Source organism: Sceloporus undulatus, chromosome 8, assembly GCF_019175285.1.
Source record: "Sceloporus undulatus isolate JIND9_A2432 ecotype Alabama chromosome 8, SceUnd_v1.1, whole genome shotgun sequence".
Taxonomy (NCBI): Eukaryota; Metazoa; Chordata; class Lepidosauria; order Squamata; family Phrynosomatidae; genus Sceloporus; species Sceloporus undulatus.
The window spans coordinates 2,801,617-2,818,441 of record NC_056529.1 but is presented as its reverse complement, the minus strand read 5'-3'; the positions used below and the strand labels follow the sequence as shown (position 1 = coordinate 2,818,441).

Sequence of the window (16,825 nt, the reverse complement as noted above, 5' to 3'; positions counted from 1 at the left end):
TCATCTCTTACTGGGATAGTAGGCCACCCAGCACATACTTTTGCAGGACGGTGTCTGTCCGCTCCACGTCCGGTTCTCCAAGCACATCCGTGTCTCTGAACCCATCAGCCGAAAGCCCGGATCGCAGACAAAATGCACCTCGTGGCCCACGGCCACTTTCTTGCCCAGCCGCCGGCCATTCGCAGGAACAGGCAGAAGAGCGCAACTCTCTGCCAGAGACAGCAAAAGAGAAAGGTGAGCCAAGGTACTTCTTTCTCATGACTCCCTAAGTGTCCTGTGCCTACCTTGCTGCTTTCTGGATGCTTTAAGTCAGTGGTTCTTCAAATTTTTACCCTCTTTACATCCACATACAGATGTTGCACACATGCACACACTGATCAAGTAATGTATGAATACAACTCTGTGGTCAACATCTGCCAGATGTTGACCACAGAATTGCACCGGAGGAGCTACAAAGGCCTAGTGGAGTGTCCTCTCTAGGAATCTCTAGGTCCTCCAGTGCAACTCTGTGGTCAACATCAGCCAGACATTGACCATAGAATTGCACTGGAGAAGCTAAAAAAGCCTACTGATGTCTCCTCTCCAGGAATCTCTGTAGGTCTTTCAGTGTGACTTTTGGTCAAAGTTGACCATAGAGTTGCGCTGGAGGACTTAGAGATTCCTAGTGCGAACGTATTAATAAAATCCATGAAATTAAGAATGCTAGGATAAAAAGATAGTCTGGCAGTAAGGAAGCAACGAGTGAGAATACAAACACGGCAGATTGTAGTTAATGTGTTATGATATGTTATGGAGGATCGTAAACTGTTTTTTTTAATATGTTTTAAAAACCTAATAAAATTATTATTTAAAAATCCATGAATAATCACATCTGCAAAAGTCAAATGTGGAGGGAGGTGGGTATTATTATTTGGGCAGACTTTGAAGCCTGACTGTTGAAGGAGAATAGGCTTTGCAATATTGTGCTGTACTATCTATCTGTGTTCATTTTTGTTGTTGGCTTTTCAACCACTATGGCACTGGTTTTTATGGATAGTTTAATGATATTTTTAACTTTGTATTTGGGGTTGTTTTTTTTAGCTATGTTTATTTTTAACGGTTGCAAACGGCCTTAATCATACAATAGATAGCAATAACCATATGCCTTTTTACCGTTCCGCCTGGTCCCTTGCTTGAGGACACTGCCTTGGAGGACAGTCAGCTGCTTCTTGAAGTTGCGCAGGCTTTGGAGCTGGGAGGCTTCGTGGGCGGACAGCAGTTTCTGGACCTGTCGGATGGTGTTGGCCACTTGCTGTTTGCTGAGGCATTCCTGGATGGATGGATGGATGGATGGATGGATGGAAGGTAAGTCAGGAAAACCCCCAAAGGCACATTTGAACAAACAGAGCTGGCTTGGTTTCCTAAAAAGGAGAATAAAGGCATATCCCCACAGGCTGAGCTGCAAATGCGCTCCCATCACTAGGCTCTTGTGCCATTTCTGTAGTGCTTTCACGGCAGTTGGCCAGAGAGTGACACTCCTAGGAAAAATGGTCCAGAGGCCCCATAAATCCTCCAACTCTGGATTGCATTGTATTCATAGCATCACCTCAGGGTTGGAAGAGGCCACGAGGGTCATCCGGTCTGGTGTGTCCAGTCCAAGATTTCATGGCCAAGCAGGGATTCGAACTCTGGTCTCCAGAGTTGTAGTCCAACACTCAAACTGCTATTCTTTAAGCATCTGCCAGACATGGACCACTGAATTGTAATGGAGAAGCTATGAATGAATGCCTAGCGGAGTGTTCTCTCTATCGTTCCTTCAGTGTGACTTTTGGTCAAAGTTGAGCAGCCCTAAAGTGAACCTGTCCTGGGGTTTTCTAGCAAGAATTGTTCAGAGCAGGTTTGCCATTGCCATCCCCTGTTGCATACAACAACAACAACAACAACAACAACAACATGTAAATGAATGTATGCATTCTTTCTCTGGATTTTATTGGGATTTTTTTTTATTGGGGGAAAGCAATGGCAAACCCCCTCTGAGCGTATCTCGCCCAGTAAGAAAGGTTTGACAGAAACAATCTGGAGGCATACAACAACAGCAATAGCTTTTAGTCAAATGCAATAAATGATTGACCAACTGACACACAACTAAAGCGCTCCAGATATATGCCCAGTTGCAACCTAGGTTTAAAGATCTCCTAAGACTGAGAGTCCACCATCCTTTCAAGCCGTTTGTTCCGCTGCAGAAGAGCTCTTGCAGATGCAGACAGACCCAGGACCTCTGACTCAGAGCAAGGCAGCCTTTTCATATCCCATCCCTTCAGGCTCCGTTCCTCTTGAGCAAACAGAGAGAGCCAAGATAAACATCCACTCCTTCAGTGGTCAGAAAACCCTACCACTTTAGCTATGCATGAATGTGTAATTTTACAGACCTCAGCTTCAAGGAAACACGTTTTTGGAAATATGCGGCCAGCCTGTGTGAATATACAGCCTGTGTTCCCAATCCTATATTCTCCCTCTCCACCTTATGTTTTTTCCTTTTGGTGGCTGGGAGTTGCTTAGCATAGATCTCTGTATGCTGAGTTAGGCATCGATCGTGCTGCACAGCCCCTAAATGTCAATGCTGCACAACGAAAAACACAACCACATTTGCACCTGCAAGTGCAACAGCCTTACAGGCGCAACTCCCATCGGGGTAATAATTAATAATAATAATAATAATAATAATAATAATAATAATAATAATATTTATTTCTATCCCACTTCTCCAGAAGATCGGAGCAGCTAAGAGTAAACAGTAAACAGTAAGAGACCTAGCCATTATAGTCTGGAATATCAGTGTGCAAAAGGATCTTATAGCCCCTTCAAGTCTGAGTGGAAGAGGTTGAAGCATAGCAAATCTGAGAAAGCAGACTGAGGCCCCATTCACACTATGAAATAACTCGGTTTGGAAACTGGGTTATTTCCCTGTCGTTCAGACTTGCACCAGTTGCACTTGGTGAAGTTTGCCGAGTAGGTACCGAAAAGCCCATTTAAACCAATGCATTTGGCACTGGCTCCCTTAGCGGTTCCTTTTTTAAGAACCACATCTGATAGTGTGAATGCACTATCGGATCGATTAGGAATGAACAGCCACCGTTTGGGAAATGGAGATGCCTCCGTTTTGATCCAGAACGATGTTCAATGGGAACTTCCGACCAGATGCCACGGAGAGATTTGCCACCTTAAAACGCAGTGGGAACGGTGAATCGATTTTGAATCGGTTCACAGATGTGAATCTCTCCGTGCAAAAAACGTAAGTGTGACCGGCCCCTTTGTCTACAAAATGCTACAACTTCTTTTGTAATTACAGTCAGCCCTCCACATTTGCAGTTTTGTGGGTTTGATTATTCACGGATTGGATTAATATGTTCTCTCTAAGAATTTCTAGAGCATGACTCCATTGTCAACTTCTGCCCAAAGTCACACCGGAGGACCTAGAGAGGACACTCCTCTATGTATTTGTAGGTCCTCCAGTGCTATTAGGTTGCAAAGCCTCCTAACCCACCTAGTTTCACCTCCCAAGCTATAGCCCCTGTGTTTTGGAGGCAAGGGCACTACCTTTTCTTCTTCCAAGGCTAAATTTCCCCACTTTCTTACCTGGGTGATGCTCAGGGGCAGCTGGACGATGCTCAGGGTCACCACCAAGATCACCGTTTTGGGAAGCATTTTGGACCCAGGGGGAGAAAGAAAAGAGCTTCTCGGTGCAGTTTCTTTAGCTGTCCTAGGAGAGAGAAAAAAGGAAGAGTCGGTGGGAAGAAGGTGGCTGAGATCCCTGGCTGTCCCTCCTTCTCTTTGCTGGATTTGCAGCTCAGCAAGTCTCCAATGGAAAGAAAGGGGCAGACCTTTTTGGGTCTTTGGAGACCTCTACACTTTCCTCCTCCTCCTTCTTTTTCTTCCTCCCCGGCCAGCCTTTCTCCCTCCCTCCTTCCTTCCCCATCTTGCCTTATTTTCATCCCCTCCAAAGGGGCCCAGTGGCTGTTTTTGCTCCTTCCCTTGCCTGCCTTGGCTTTGACACAGAGGGGCTTTTGGGACCTGGAGCCAGGGGTCACCCCCTTCCAACCCCCAACCGCTCACCCAAGGATATACATTAGCTATACCTCTAGCTACTCCCCTGTGTTGGAAAAAGAAAAGAGATTACAAAATCTGGATTTATTCTTAAACCATGGCCAAGCAAGGGATTCGAACTCTGATCTCCAGAGTCCTAGTCCTACTTCAGCATCATGCTGGCTCAGTGTTGGCGACGTATGCAGGCAATAAATGGCTTTCCAATTACAAACTGGACTTTTTCAGTACGGTTCACATTTTGGTTGCAGAAGTGAAATCCAAACACATGATGTCCTCGTGCATAAGCGCACATGGGTGTACGTACATTGCACACGTACTTTCATACACAAGGCACACTGCAGTGTTGTAATTAGTCAATGATTGCACGACGCAACTGCCATCTCACTCCTTGAGAGTAAAGGTGTGCTCTGTCTCCAGGATCTCAGCCTATGCTTCCTATGGTTTTGGTAGGTTTCCTTTAGCTGGGACTAACTGCTGGATCTAGGCGCATGTGTGCACATTCAGCCCCTGAACTGGGGTTTGTCTGTGGGCAAGGAGTGGCAGGGCTCCCCTCCCTCCTTTTCCACCAGTTTGGGAGAAACCACAGCTTAGAAAGCTTGCCTTGTGCCTCCTCCGTCCTTCGGAAGCAAGCGTCCAGAAATATACCCAGAAATTACAGGGAATTGCAGAGGCACCTTCCAGCCGCTGGAAGGGAGAAACACTCACCAGTCTTGCTGTGCTTCGTTGTAATGTGCTTTTGTGGGCTTTGCTTTGTTGTGATGTCATGTCTTTTGTTTTGCAGCTACCTGAAGCTTAGGACACGACGGTACATGCTGTGGCTGCATTCCCGCTTATAAATAAATCGCTTTGCGATCCAAATCGATGGATCGGTTCAGCAGCGGAGCGTGGTTCCTATTACATTTGCTTCGGTCGCATTTTCTTGCTGCAAAATAAAATATAACAACCCACTCGTGGTTCACATCGACGAACGGATCAGTTCAAAATGGACCTGCTCCAGCTGGTTGAAGGGCAAATTTAAATCCATTCCGATCCGCATCTGGCTCACACTTGTGCGGAATCGATTTATCCAAAAAGACGTGGGTTAAATGGGTCTAGCGAATCCCAAAAGGAAAAAGTGGCCGATTTTACTCCCTTTCTGTATGGGTTAATGCCGGATTAATGCTCAATACCCCTGACGTTGTGTGAAAACTAGTCTGCTTTTGCAGGTTTCCCGTCTTAAATCCCTTTTCTACATGGAATAAACCCTGTGTGATAAACTCCATTGTTAGGCGGTTATTGGATTTGCTGTATAGCCAACATGGCTATCCCTAGTTGTAACTGGAAAAAGTAACTTTTCAAGCACAGCATCATAGACGCATAAAGGGGGATTGAGAGACCCCCAGTTCCTGCTGCAAGCGAAGAACCCACTGGAGCCACTGCTAGGAATGCTCAGTTTGTCTTCCTCTTTTGATCCTTTTCAGATTTTCAGCCTCCAGCGGTGTTACGTAAAAAGGCAAAGCCTCGCATTCTCCAGCAAAAGCATGACCCAAATTTTGGTTTTGAGACCCTGGGACATAACAAGACGCTCCGCTTCAGCAGCCGGAGCGGAGGGGCGAAATGTCAGCAAGCGCTGAAGGGGCCTGCTGTCTGCTGCACAGTGAAGGCAGTGTTTGTGAATGGGCAAAAGCACCCAACGCCTTCTTCATAGGCGCTTGCATTTGGCTCCTGCGCAAGGGTAAATATTGTTCCTATACGTATAAAAGCAGCTAGACGTGATTCTTGGCAAGGTTGTGGCTTCAGATGTGGTGTGTGTGTGTGTGTGTGGATTCGGGGTGGGATCAGTGCTAGCTGACTCCAGTGGCACCAGCTTTGGATGTATAAAAAGTGTGCATCACCTTGGAAGTTTGAAAGGTCTGTGCGTTGAGATAGGTATAGGAAGATTAGTGCAAAGATCTCGCTCTCTCTGGTCCAAAACCCACTGCAAAAATAACCCAGTTTGAGACCACTTTAACTGCTCCGGCACAGTGCTAGGGAATCCTGGAAATTGTAGTATTGTGAGACATTTAGTCCGAGGGCAATGGTGCCACAATAAACTGCAATTCCCAGGATGACCAAGCATTGAGCCAGGACAGTTAAAGCAGTTTCAAACTGGATTATTTCTGCAGTGTGTCTCTTTTTCTCTCTTTTTCTCACACACACACATATACAGCCCTTTGTACATGCACTGCATCAATATATAACTCCCAGCCTCAGAGGAAAGCAAAAGTCAACCAATGCTAGCCACAGGAGGGCGCCCGAGAGAGAGCCAGGAATGAGTCCCTTGCAGCCTTCAACTCCTCTGCCAGAAGCAATGGCTCCAATGGTCTCCTGCTGTGCACACAGTTATGTATACACATATATAACATAGAGTTTTATATATATACTCATACAAATATAAAATTGTATATAGAAAGTTATAATTTTACATATACATATTTATAATTGTATATAAATCGCACACATATAGTGCATATATAATTATATATGTGTGGGTATAATTATATATAGATTATATAAACACACCACACACACACACACACCACATATATACACACACACTACATAAATTACACATATGGTTATATATATATATACACCACACACACACACACACACTATATAATATCAGTTTATTTTATATAATATACACACACACACATACACATATAATTAGAAATAGATAGATATAACATAATAAATACATTATATATATATGTATGTATGTATTTTTATAGGTGTGCTGCAGAATGGGCCTTTCAGGGGAGCCCTAGAGGGGAGGGATCTCCTCTCGCTGATCGATCTAGAGGCCGCAGTGTCCTGAGTAGCCACAAGAGGGCGCCATTGGATCAGGAATGTTCTTTATTAGCCACATCTTAATAAAACCGAAGTCTAGGGGACTCAGGATGATTTCCCCATTGGCTCCCCATTCCTGAGGGGGCGTGGCCTCCTTCAATTGTCCTGGACCTTCCTCTGCTCCCATTGGCTGCCTATTCCCGAGGGGCGTGGCCTCCTTTGCACGTGGAGCATTCTCATTATTATTATTATTATTAATGGTATTGATCCCCCGCCTTCAGCCCTAAGGGCTATCAGAGTGACTTGCAATTATTATGTTTAATTAGATGGTTGCTTGCCTTCAGGCTTACAATCTAAAAGTATAATCATTTTAAAGGTGAATGGTTTATTATTATTATTATTATTATTATTATTATTATTCGGGAAATGTTCAAGAGCACGGCTCCCCAAAACTGGTGGCCCTCTGCCTCTGGGTTCCCAGGAGAACGAAGAAGAAGAAGCAGTGGCCAGTGGGCTTTCCAGGAGGCTCCCAGGAGGTCCATGGCTTCAGACAGCGTCTTTTTCACAGTGTCCCTCTCTCCAGCTTCCATTGAGGCCAGTGCTGCTAGAAAGCCTTACAGCTGGATGGAGGAGGAAAAAGGACCCTTGGGCTACCAAGCCAGAGATGCCTCTGCACTTGGCACTTCCGTGTGTGTGTGTGTGTGTGTGTATGTATATCAGAGGTCTGCGTGTATATACCGTATATATATGTGTGTGTATATGCACGCACACATATATAACAAACACACATGCATACTTTTGTTCTCTCTCTGTGTGTGTACACACACACACACATATACACACGTACAGATACACATATCATCATCTGGCAAGGCCCTGCATTCACCTGGGAAATATGGCAGGAATTACCTGGGCATTTCCCAGTCCCACCATTGATCATAGACCTCTCTGCAAAGTGGGATGTCTGGCCTCCTTAACCTCAGCTGACTAACTAAAAAACAAAAGGTATCTTAGTTTTTTGGGGTTTTTCGGGCTATGTGGCCATATTATAGCAGAGTTTCTTTCTGACGTTTCGCCAGCATCTGTGGCTGGCATCTTCAGAGAAAGGCATCTTAGCTTGTTTCCCTGAAGACTCTGAGTGCCAGTCCCAGTTGTAAAGAGTTTGTTGTTAACTGCCTTGGAGTCGATCTTGATTCATGGTGACCCTCTGGATGAGACATCTCCAAGTCCTCCATTACTCTGCTTAATTCTTGCAAGCCCATAAAAACCACAATGGCCTCCTTAATAGGGTCCATCCTCCATCTGGAATATGGCCTTCCTCTCGTCCTCCTTCCCTCCACCTTTCCCAGCATTATGGTCTTCTCCAATGAGTCCTTCCTTCTCATGATGTGTCCAAAGTATGACAGCCTCAGTTTGGTCCTCTTGGCTTCTTCCAGGGAGGTTTCTGGCTAAATCTGCTCCATTGGTTTGTCCCTTTGGCTGCTGTCCAAAGGATCCACAGCACTCTTCTCCAGCCCCACATCATCTCTTTCTTAACTGTCCAGCTCTCTCATCCATCCGTGGCAATAGGGAATACGATGGCTTGTACGATTCTGTTATGTTCAGTTGTATACCTTTGCATTTTAGTTGTTTATCTTTGCATTTTAGGGTCTTCTTTAGTTCTTTCATAGCCACCTTTCCCATTCTTAGTCTTCTGATTTCCTGGCTGCTCTCCCCATTTTGATCCATGTTTGATCCCAGGTATGGGAATTCTTTGACTATTTCTGTTTCTCAGTTGTCTAAGTTGAACTCAAGAAGGTCCTCAGTGGTCACTATTTGGGTTTTCTTTATGTTCAACATCAAGCCTGCCTTTGCACTTTCTTCCTTGACCTTCCTTAGTAGGTGTTCCAGGTCTGGGAGGGTTTTCTGCTAGCACTAAGGTGTACTTTATGGGAAATACTCCTTTGGTTAATGCTCCTAGGCCTATCGATTGTCAGGTCTATCCGGTTTCCATTTGCAGCTTAAGCTGCTTTCCATTTGGTGGGATATGCAATTAAAGTGATATAATCTGCATTGTTTGCTCTGGGTTATTGCAGCTGGGCATTAAGGACAAGGAAGTGGCTGCAGTCCAGTTCTTCTGCGGCTTAAGCTTTCTGATATTAGGACAAAAACCCCAGTCAGGATTGAACCTGGAGCCAAATCGGCTTCTCCGTTTATTTTCCATAAACAAAGAGGATGAAATCAGAGAACACCTCTATGACTCATTTGTAATAGATATTACTCCAGATTAGAGCTCTCTGATCTTCTGTGTTTCTCCATCCTGAACCAATTTGCTGCAAAACCCATTGTTCTTTTGTGTGACGTGAATGTCGGCTGTCAGCGATTTAGAAAGTCTTAAAGTCTTATGCTCCCACGAGCGCAACTTTAATCCTAATCCTAACTCCCACGAAATGCAGCTCAGGAAAAGAGCTTCTGAAGGAGAAATCAGCTGTCAACCCTTTTGAATGGAGCATTTGACTGCAGGAGAGATCTAAGGTATGCAGATGACACCATACTGCTAGCAGAAAACAGCAAAGACTTGGAACAATTGCAAAAGAAAGTTAAAGACGAAAGTGCAAAGGCAGGCTTAATGCTGAACATTTTAAAAACCCCAAGTAATGAATAACTCTGGGTCCCTGCATCCTCTCCCTAATTTTTCCACACCAAGCATAATATCATCTCTCCATAACTGCCTTTTTGTGTTGGATGCACAGAGTCCCAAGTATGAGCGGACGGAGATCTTTTCACTTGCGTTTGTGGGAGATTTATAAGAAGCCTTAGACAATTCGTGAGGATTATTGAAGAGCTCCGGAGTGACTTTCTGTCTCATTATCCCGATGATTCATGAAACTGAATCCACACCCAAAGCCATGCGTTCATACAAAAGTTACGGGACATAATAAAACACACACTCTTAAACAAATTATTATTCATTTGAGACTGGGCTTCTAGCTAGAGTTTATAGTTCTGTTTTAACCACTGAAACCCTATAAGAATGATATATTGAGACTGAGTGCACCTTGGGATCAGGGACAGTGTTTTAGAGGAAGCTCGCCTTTTCAGGTTCAAGAATCGGAAATGCTGGCGATAATTTATTTAAGCCATTTATTTAAGAACCAGCTGGTCCCGATGTCCGCATTCAGACTGAGCAATCTGACACCGAAGCAAACATACCCCTTAATATTTATATCGGTTGTGTCTCTCTAATCCGGAATTCCAAAAACCGAAATACTCCAAATGAGATAGTGACCCCTTTGCTTTCTGATGGTTCAGGATACACACACTTTGCTTCGTGCACAAAATGATTTAAAACGTTGTGTATAAAGTTGCCTTCAGTCTATGTGTATTAATGGAATATAAATGCATTTTATGTTTAGACTTGGGTCCCATCTCCAAGGCGTCTCATGATGTATATCAAATTATTCCAAAATCCAAAACGCCTCTGGTCCCTAAGGGCATTTCGGACAAGGGAGACTCAACTTGTAGAAGTTTCTGCAAGTCTACAACTTATGTAGCAAATCACACAAATACGCTAGATGTATATTAGCCAATCATAACGCAGCAGCCGTTAAGCCATACTGTAATGGGATAGTAGTAAGTGCTGTTTAGGTTGAATCTTCCATTTCAGATTGTTATTGATAGAAGGGTCAGAATGCCTTGGCAATGCTGCATCTGCTTTTCTTTCAGATTCCTAAGCACTTAATAACTCGGCATGTTCTAAATTTTACTTGGTTGTACAATTTTACTTGGTTGTAGCTGTATCTTAACTTTGATCGTATGATTACTTTCAGATCTTTCCTTGTCGGTGGAAATGCATGGAGAGACGCCTGTGCTGAAACGGACACTCAGCCCTGAAACTCACCAGGTGCTTTGGAGACCACCACTTTCCCTTCCTCTATGCCTAATAAAATTGCATTATTTCTACAGTGTAGATGTACATTGAGTCCCATATATTGGGGCAATAATACACTGTGTAGATACATAGAATAAGGGCCTTTTCTGCAGCGGCAAAACTGCATTATTTCTACAGAGTAGATGCTCCCTGAGTCCATCCCTGCCACAGATTAAGGACAGTGTAAAGCCTTTTGTTTCTGCAGACGAAGAATCCAAATACGCTCCTTGGTTAAAACAATAATCATTTCTTTATAAAAAGAAATGAGCCAAGTAACTTTGCCATCCTTTGGAAGGGGTGCCCCGAAATCTGCTGCTGGCGGGGGGGGGCACCGTTCGCGGTGCCAAATGGCGCCATGCCCCCTGCCAGGGTTACGGCGAATGCCGTTCCCCACAAAGTGCCACTTACTCTCAAGAACCACGCTTGGGTTGCCTCCAGTCTTTCTCAGCGGGAGCCGCGGAGTTCATTATTGTCTCCCGGTTGGAAGCAAAAGTCTGATGGAGCCAAAGAAGATTAAAAGAAAGCTGCTCCTCTGTCAAAAAAAGAAAAGGCACTAAAAATCCAAATATCCTCCATGCGACGCTGCAGAGGAAACTTTCTGGAGGGAACCCTGTGCCTCAACCTCCTTCGTGATGAAAGTCGGGGAAAACAAAAGATTCTCCAATATTTGCAGGGAAAGAAATGGAGGGAAATGAGTAGCCCACGTTGTTATCGGCAGCGGTGAATCTACTCCGGGTTTTAGTCTAGTCTAGTCTAGTCATCAGTTTATAAACACACTATTCCAGAATAAATTTTATTTGTGTCTCCAAAAAATATGGTTCCAAAGGTATTAAATACAGGACTAAAAGGGATAAAAGTTACAGACCATGTTTAGGAGATATGGAGTTTTATAGTTAAAAAGGATTCTAACGAAGCCAAAAGATGGAAGTTGGACGCCAGAACGCTCAATTATAAAGGTATAGTGAGTAAGATTGAGAGAGAATGGAAAAATACATGGGATATCATTTAATGTAAAGAGGCGACAAGGAGAGAGAAGAATCAAATTAGAAATGGAAATTTAAAAAATGAGAGAATAATTATATCAAGGATAGGAGTGATTGTTTTTATTTGATGTTTTTAATTGTTTTTTATTGTCATATCAATCAATGATAGTCTGAAGTTAAAAGGAGCTATCCAAGGTGCTAATTATAATGACTGTCACTTTGGTGTATTGGACTACAAATCCCATTATCCTCAGGCATCTAGGTATCCAGCTGGGATATTTTGTCATCCCTATGGGCCAGACAAAGAGAAAGACAGCTTGGTGCAGTCGTCAGAGTATTGGACTCTAGAGGCCAGAGTTCAAATCCTGGTTCGGCCATAGAAATCCAGTTCTTACTCTGGATGCGTCACATTCTCTCAGCGTCAGATGGCAATGGCAAACCCTGTCTGAATACACTTGCCAAGAAAATCCTGTGATAGAGTCGCCATAAATCGGAAATGACTTGAAGGCACACAACAACATCAGCAACAACATGCCAGGCAGCAGCGACTTGTAGCCAGAAGCCAGGGGTAGGCATCCTGCAGCAATCTCAATGCTATGGAGTTCTGGGAATTGTAGTTTTGTGGGACATTTAGCTTTCACTATCGGAGAGCTCCGGTGCCACCAAAAAGCTACAAATCCCAGGATTCCATAGCATGGAGTCATGGCAGTCAAAGTCTCGTCATTTCTGGAGTTTGAATACAGTCCTAAATGGAGTTGGTGGAGACATGGAAAGTCCAAACCCAGACTACCTGAGGGCCGCATTTGGCCCATGGTTTGCACCCCTGTATGCTCTGAATGGAGAACATAGTCCTCCAGATATGACTGGGAGTCCAGGTCCCATCATCCACATCCAAGGTGGCTAGTGGTCAGGGATGATGGGAGCTGTGGTCCAACAATATCTGGACGGCTGTGTGTTCCTCCATCTCTGTTGTATGGAAACGTTTCGTACAAAAGTAGTTGCAACATAACGCAATAATTGTGATGAGGAATGGCTGTGAAAGCAGGATTCCGAAACGGCGCCTATGGATCTTTCCCCGAGCCGAAAACCTTGTGCGGAGGCGTGTGTGCTGTGACAGCTGGGGTTTTTTGCTGTAGTAATTATTCAATAACTTTTAAATAATAGGGCAATTATGATGACAAACAAAAAAAAAAACGGTGCGCACCCTCTTTTGTTAGCTTTTCGGGTTTTAAGACTGTCTGGGCAGCAGACAATGACATTGTGCTGTAAAACATCATACTCCTCTTCTCTTTAAGTGCTTGCATTCCCTTCTGGGGAGTCATTGGACAAAGATGTTGCATGGATCATGGAGATACAAGGATGTCCTTCTCCTGCCAAAGGAGAAAAGCAATTTCTTGGTCAGCAATTGTAAGTCCCTATAAGTCCTTTATTTCCTTTTATTTTTCCTACAGCTCCCAAAATCCTGCACATGGCCAGCATTGCAAACCAGGTCCCTTCCTCCACAATACTTTGGGACATTTGAAAACTGCAAAATTGCTGCTGGTCTATTGTTCTTCCAGACGGGATTTTACATCTGTTGGGAAACCCATTTCCCCTTCTACTTTCCCAAGCATTATAGTCTTTTCTAGTGAGTCCTGTCTTTGTCCAAAACACTGTCAGCAACTTTACTAGAGCTAATAAAACCCTCCCGCTTAAATATCGGTTGCGGCATTTGGGTAGCACTGCCCAGCGGTAGTGGTTTGCTCTCATGGAAGTGGGGTGGATAATCTTTAAAGTGTCATCAGAGGTATTGGACCTAAGGAAACGTCACAACCTTGTTTTCATTCTGTTTCAGATTTTGGCTGGAATCCGGATGGGTTTTACAATGCATTGGGTTAGGCACAGATGTGTGTCCTTTCATGTTTGTTGGGTATGGTTCTGAAACCTGAAATGCTCCAAAATTGGCCACATGGGTGGCTGAGATAGTGACACTTTTGCTGGCTAAGGGTGCAGTGTACGCAAATTTTGTTTCATACACAAAAATGTTTAAAAATAATACCTTCAGGCTATGTGTATAAAGTGTTGTTGTTGTTGCGTGCCTTCAAGTAGTTTTTGGCTGACAGTGACCCTAAGGCAAGGGTTTTCTTGGCAAGATTTGTTCAGAGGAGGTTTGCCATTGCCTTCCCTTGAGGCTGAGAGATTGTGACTTACCCAAAATCACCCATTGGGTTTTCATGGCCAAGAAGGAAATTTGAACCCTGGTCTCCAAAGTCATAGTTAAACACAAAACTGCTATGCCACACTAGCTTTTGCGGGCGAATACTACTACTACTACTACTACTACTAATTTATTTTTATCCCGCCTCTCCCACAAGATCAAGGCGGCTTACGACAGCAATAAAACACAATATCAAATATATCATACATTATAAAAAGTGTATAGGAAACATCAATGAGTTTCATGCTTAGACTTGGGTCCCATCTCCAGGATATCTCATTCCGTATATGCAAATAGTCCAAAATCCAAAATATGTCTGGTCCCAAATATTTCAGACAAGGGAGGCTCAACCTGTATCTCCTTCAAAATGATGCCTCCTTTTGCAACAAACCTCAGAGGACCTAAGTGCGCATGTGTGCTGTCTTCTCTTGGCTCTGTAGAAATTGGGATGATAGGTATCTCCCACTCAGGGACGAAGGCCTGTCACCAGCAGTTCCCTGTTTGTGATTTTTAATGAATGAGCTGACTAATTAATTCTCCTCTCCCCCCATGTCCTCCTCTGCTTGGCTCCTCTGCTGACTGCCTCCTTTGTTTCTGCCACCTTCTCCAAAGACTTTTCTTTCCTTGTGTCTCACCTCCAGATGTGGAAGATTAATGCCAAAAGATCCCTGAGGATCCACCCAATCCATGGAGGATTCCAAGGATAACAGGAACGGGTCACGCTCTTCCGCTCTGGTCCATTGCAGGAGATTAGGATGGCTTCAGGGAAGAAACATTCTCATGACGCCGATGTCGGGGAGAATCGTGTCACTGTATGGTCAGTTTGGGGACATCAGTTTGGACAAATTTCCTTTGTATCCCAAAAAGGACTTCTGGCGACTCTAAGGTGAGCCTATGATGGCAAGGTGAGTTCAGAAGAGGCTTGCCATTGTCTTCCCCTGAAGCTGAGAGTGTGTGACTGTAAAATGATATAAAACATACATTTAATTTATTTTTTAGAAAAATCTAGCAGATGCTCATTCTGCCCTGTTTCCAGGGCTGCACTTTCACTTGGTGCCACTGTGTGGCAGCTAACCTCCATCATTCAGCCACTGAGCTGCTTTCTAAAGTCTTGCAACCCTGGGTTATCTGTGGTTTGCATTAGAGCTAAGCGTGCAATAGTTTCCATATGGCCAGGAGGAAAGGCGTTAAAGCAAAACAGCGCTTTGGATTACGCTTTTTAGGCATCATAATATCATCAACAATTAGAATCTGGACAATTGTTGCCTCTCCGCCCCACATAGAGCTTCCCACTGTGTTATAGATAGAGTTTCAGGACCTTTGGGACAGGGCTGTAATCCGAACTTTGGGTCGCTTGGCCAACTTGCTGCTTTAGAGCTGTGTTGCTAAGAAAACAGAACTGGGCCTAATACATGTGGGGTCCTTTTCACTTTTCATATTTGTCTCCTTTCCATGGAAGAGGTCTGGTTTACTCTTTTAGTGCCAGGTTTTATAGGGCTGTTAGCTTAGACTGGAAGGCATTGGAAGGACCATTGAAATCCTACAGAAGAAAGTCTCACTGAGCTCAGCGAACCCTACTTCTAGGTAAACTAGTCAGGACTGCAACCTTTGCCAGACCTTTTCTGGGTTAAAGAAATTTCAATTACAGACCTGACCCATGCCATGTTTATAGTGACAGCAGACATGGATGAACGTTATGCATTGTGCATGAAGGTGCATGCACACTTCATTGTGCATTAGTGTGCACACTTGGGTTGGTCTCCTGTTGGGAGTTTATGATGTTGTAAGCCAATAATAATATTAATAATAATAATAAGTTTATATTCCGCCTCTCTGGTGGCTTACAATATGAATAAATACATATCAAAGAATAAGATGAAATACAAAATAAAACCCGTTATCCCTCCCTCCAACACAATAACTAAAATTCCCAATAAACAGTACAATGATAAAATGGTATCCAGTGATAAAAATGATAATTTACAATGGTGCAGTTTATAATTGTGATGCTGAGCAACGGTTATGTATTCCCAGGAGGGGAGCATTGTTGCAGCTGCACCATTGGTATCTTTACACAAAACAGAGTGAGCACAATCTTCCCTTTATCTAATGGTCACAATGTGCAAAAGCAAGACACTTTTGTGGGACAGGCAAATGATGTGCAATGATGGTGCAAGGAAAAAGCCACTGGACACTGGGAATCCAGACCAAAGAGGGCAATGGAAAGTCATGGAGCCCTGCTCCCAACTGGGAAAATGTCCCCACCTTTTGCCATGCCCCCATTGCACAATGGGAGATCTTGCGCAGTGCACCGTTGCTATTCTCTAACATAGTTGTGTGCCATGTCGGCAATGTCGCTTTGTTATTGTAAAGGTAAACATCTTTGATGCAGGATCTCAGCTTTGGCATCTTCTTTGATTGCACAACGCCGCCATGCAACGCAAGGGTTGTGCAGTGCAACGGATTTGTAACTCCCAGCGGAGATTTTGTCTTTGTAATAACCGGTGGAGTGGAAAGCAATAGGAAAAGAAGAAGATCTCATTTACAGATAGCTTGAGTCAATAAAGGAAGCCAAGACTGTCCTCACTTTGTAAAACCTTTGCAAGATATGAGGGGATGAGAGCTTGTGGTCGCTCATTAAAAGGGTTGCCATTCGTTTTGAAGCTGGCATCGTTGCAAATAATAACAACAACCCTGATGTAGAAAAGACTCCGAAAAATAATCAAGGCCAAGCCATGCTTAAGAGAGTATCTGGGCTGCTTCTCAACTGGCACCAGATTTTACTATGTCGGGTTGACTTGGCCGCTGGATTAAACTAAATTGGCTTCTTATTGCGTTTAA

The 16,825-nt window shown here is 43.9% G+C and overlaps 1 protein-coding gene across 1 annotated transcript in view; it reads right to left on the bottom strand.

Annotated features, from left to right (window-relative positions):
- LOC121914285 (fibulin-7-like) overlaps nucleotides 1–16,825 on the bottom strand; it is a 106,210-nt gene that overhangs the window by 3,499 nt on the left and 85,886 nt on the right. Inside the window, exons 12-14 of the mRNA XM_042437576.1 lie at nucleotides 3,616–3,739; nucleotides 1,153–1,309; nucleotides 39–209 (exon numbers count right to left, since the gene is read on the bottom strand). Coding sequence (XP_042293510.1) covers nucleotides 39–209; nucleotides 1,153–1,309; nucleotides 3,616–3,684 — 397 coding nt within the window. The 5' untranslated portion in view covers nucleotides 3,685–3,739. The remainder of the gene's footprint in view (nucleotides 1–38; nucleotides 210–1,152; nucleotides 1,310–3,615; nucleotides 3,740–16,825) is intronic.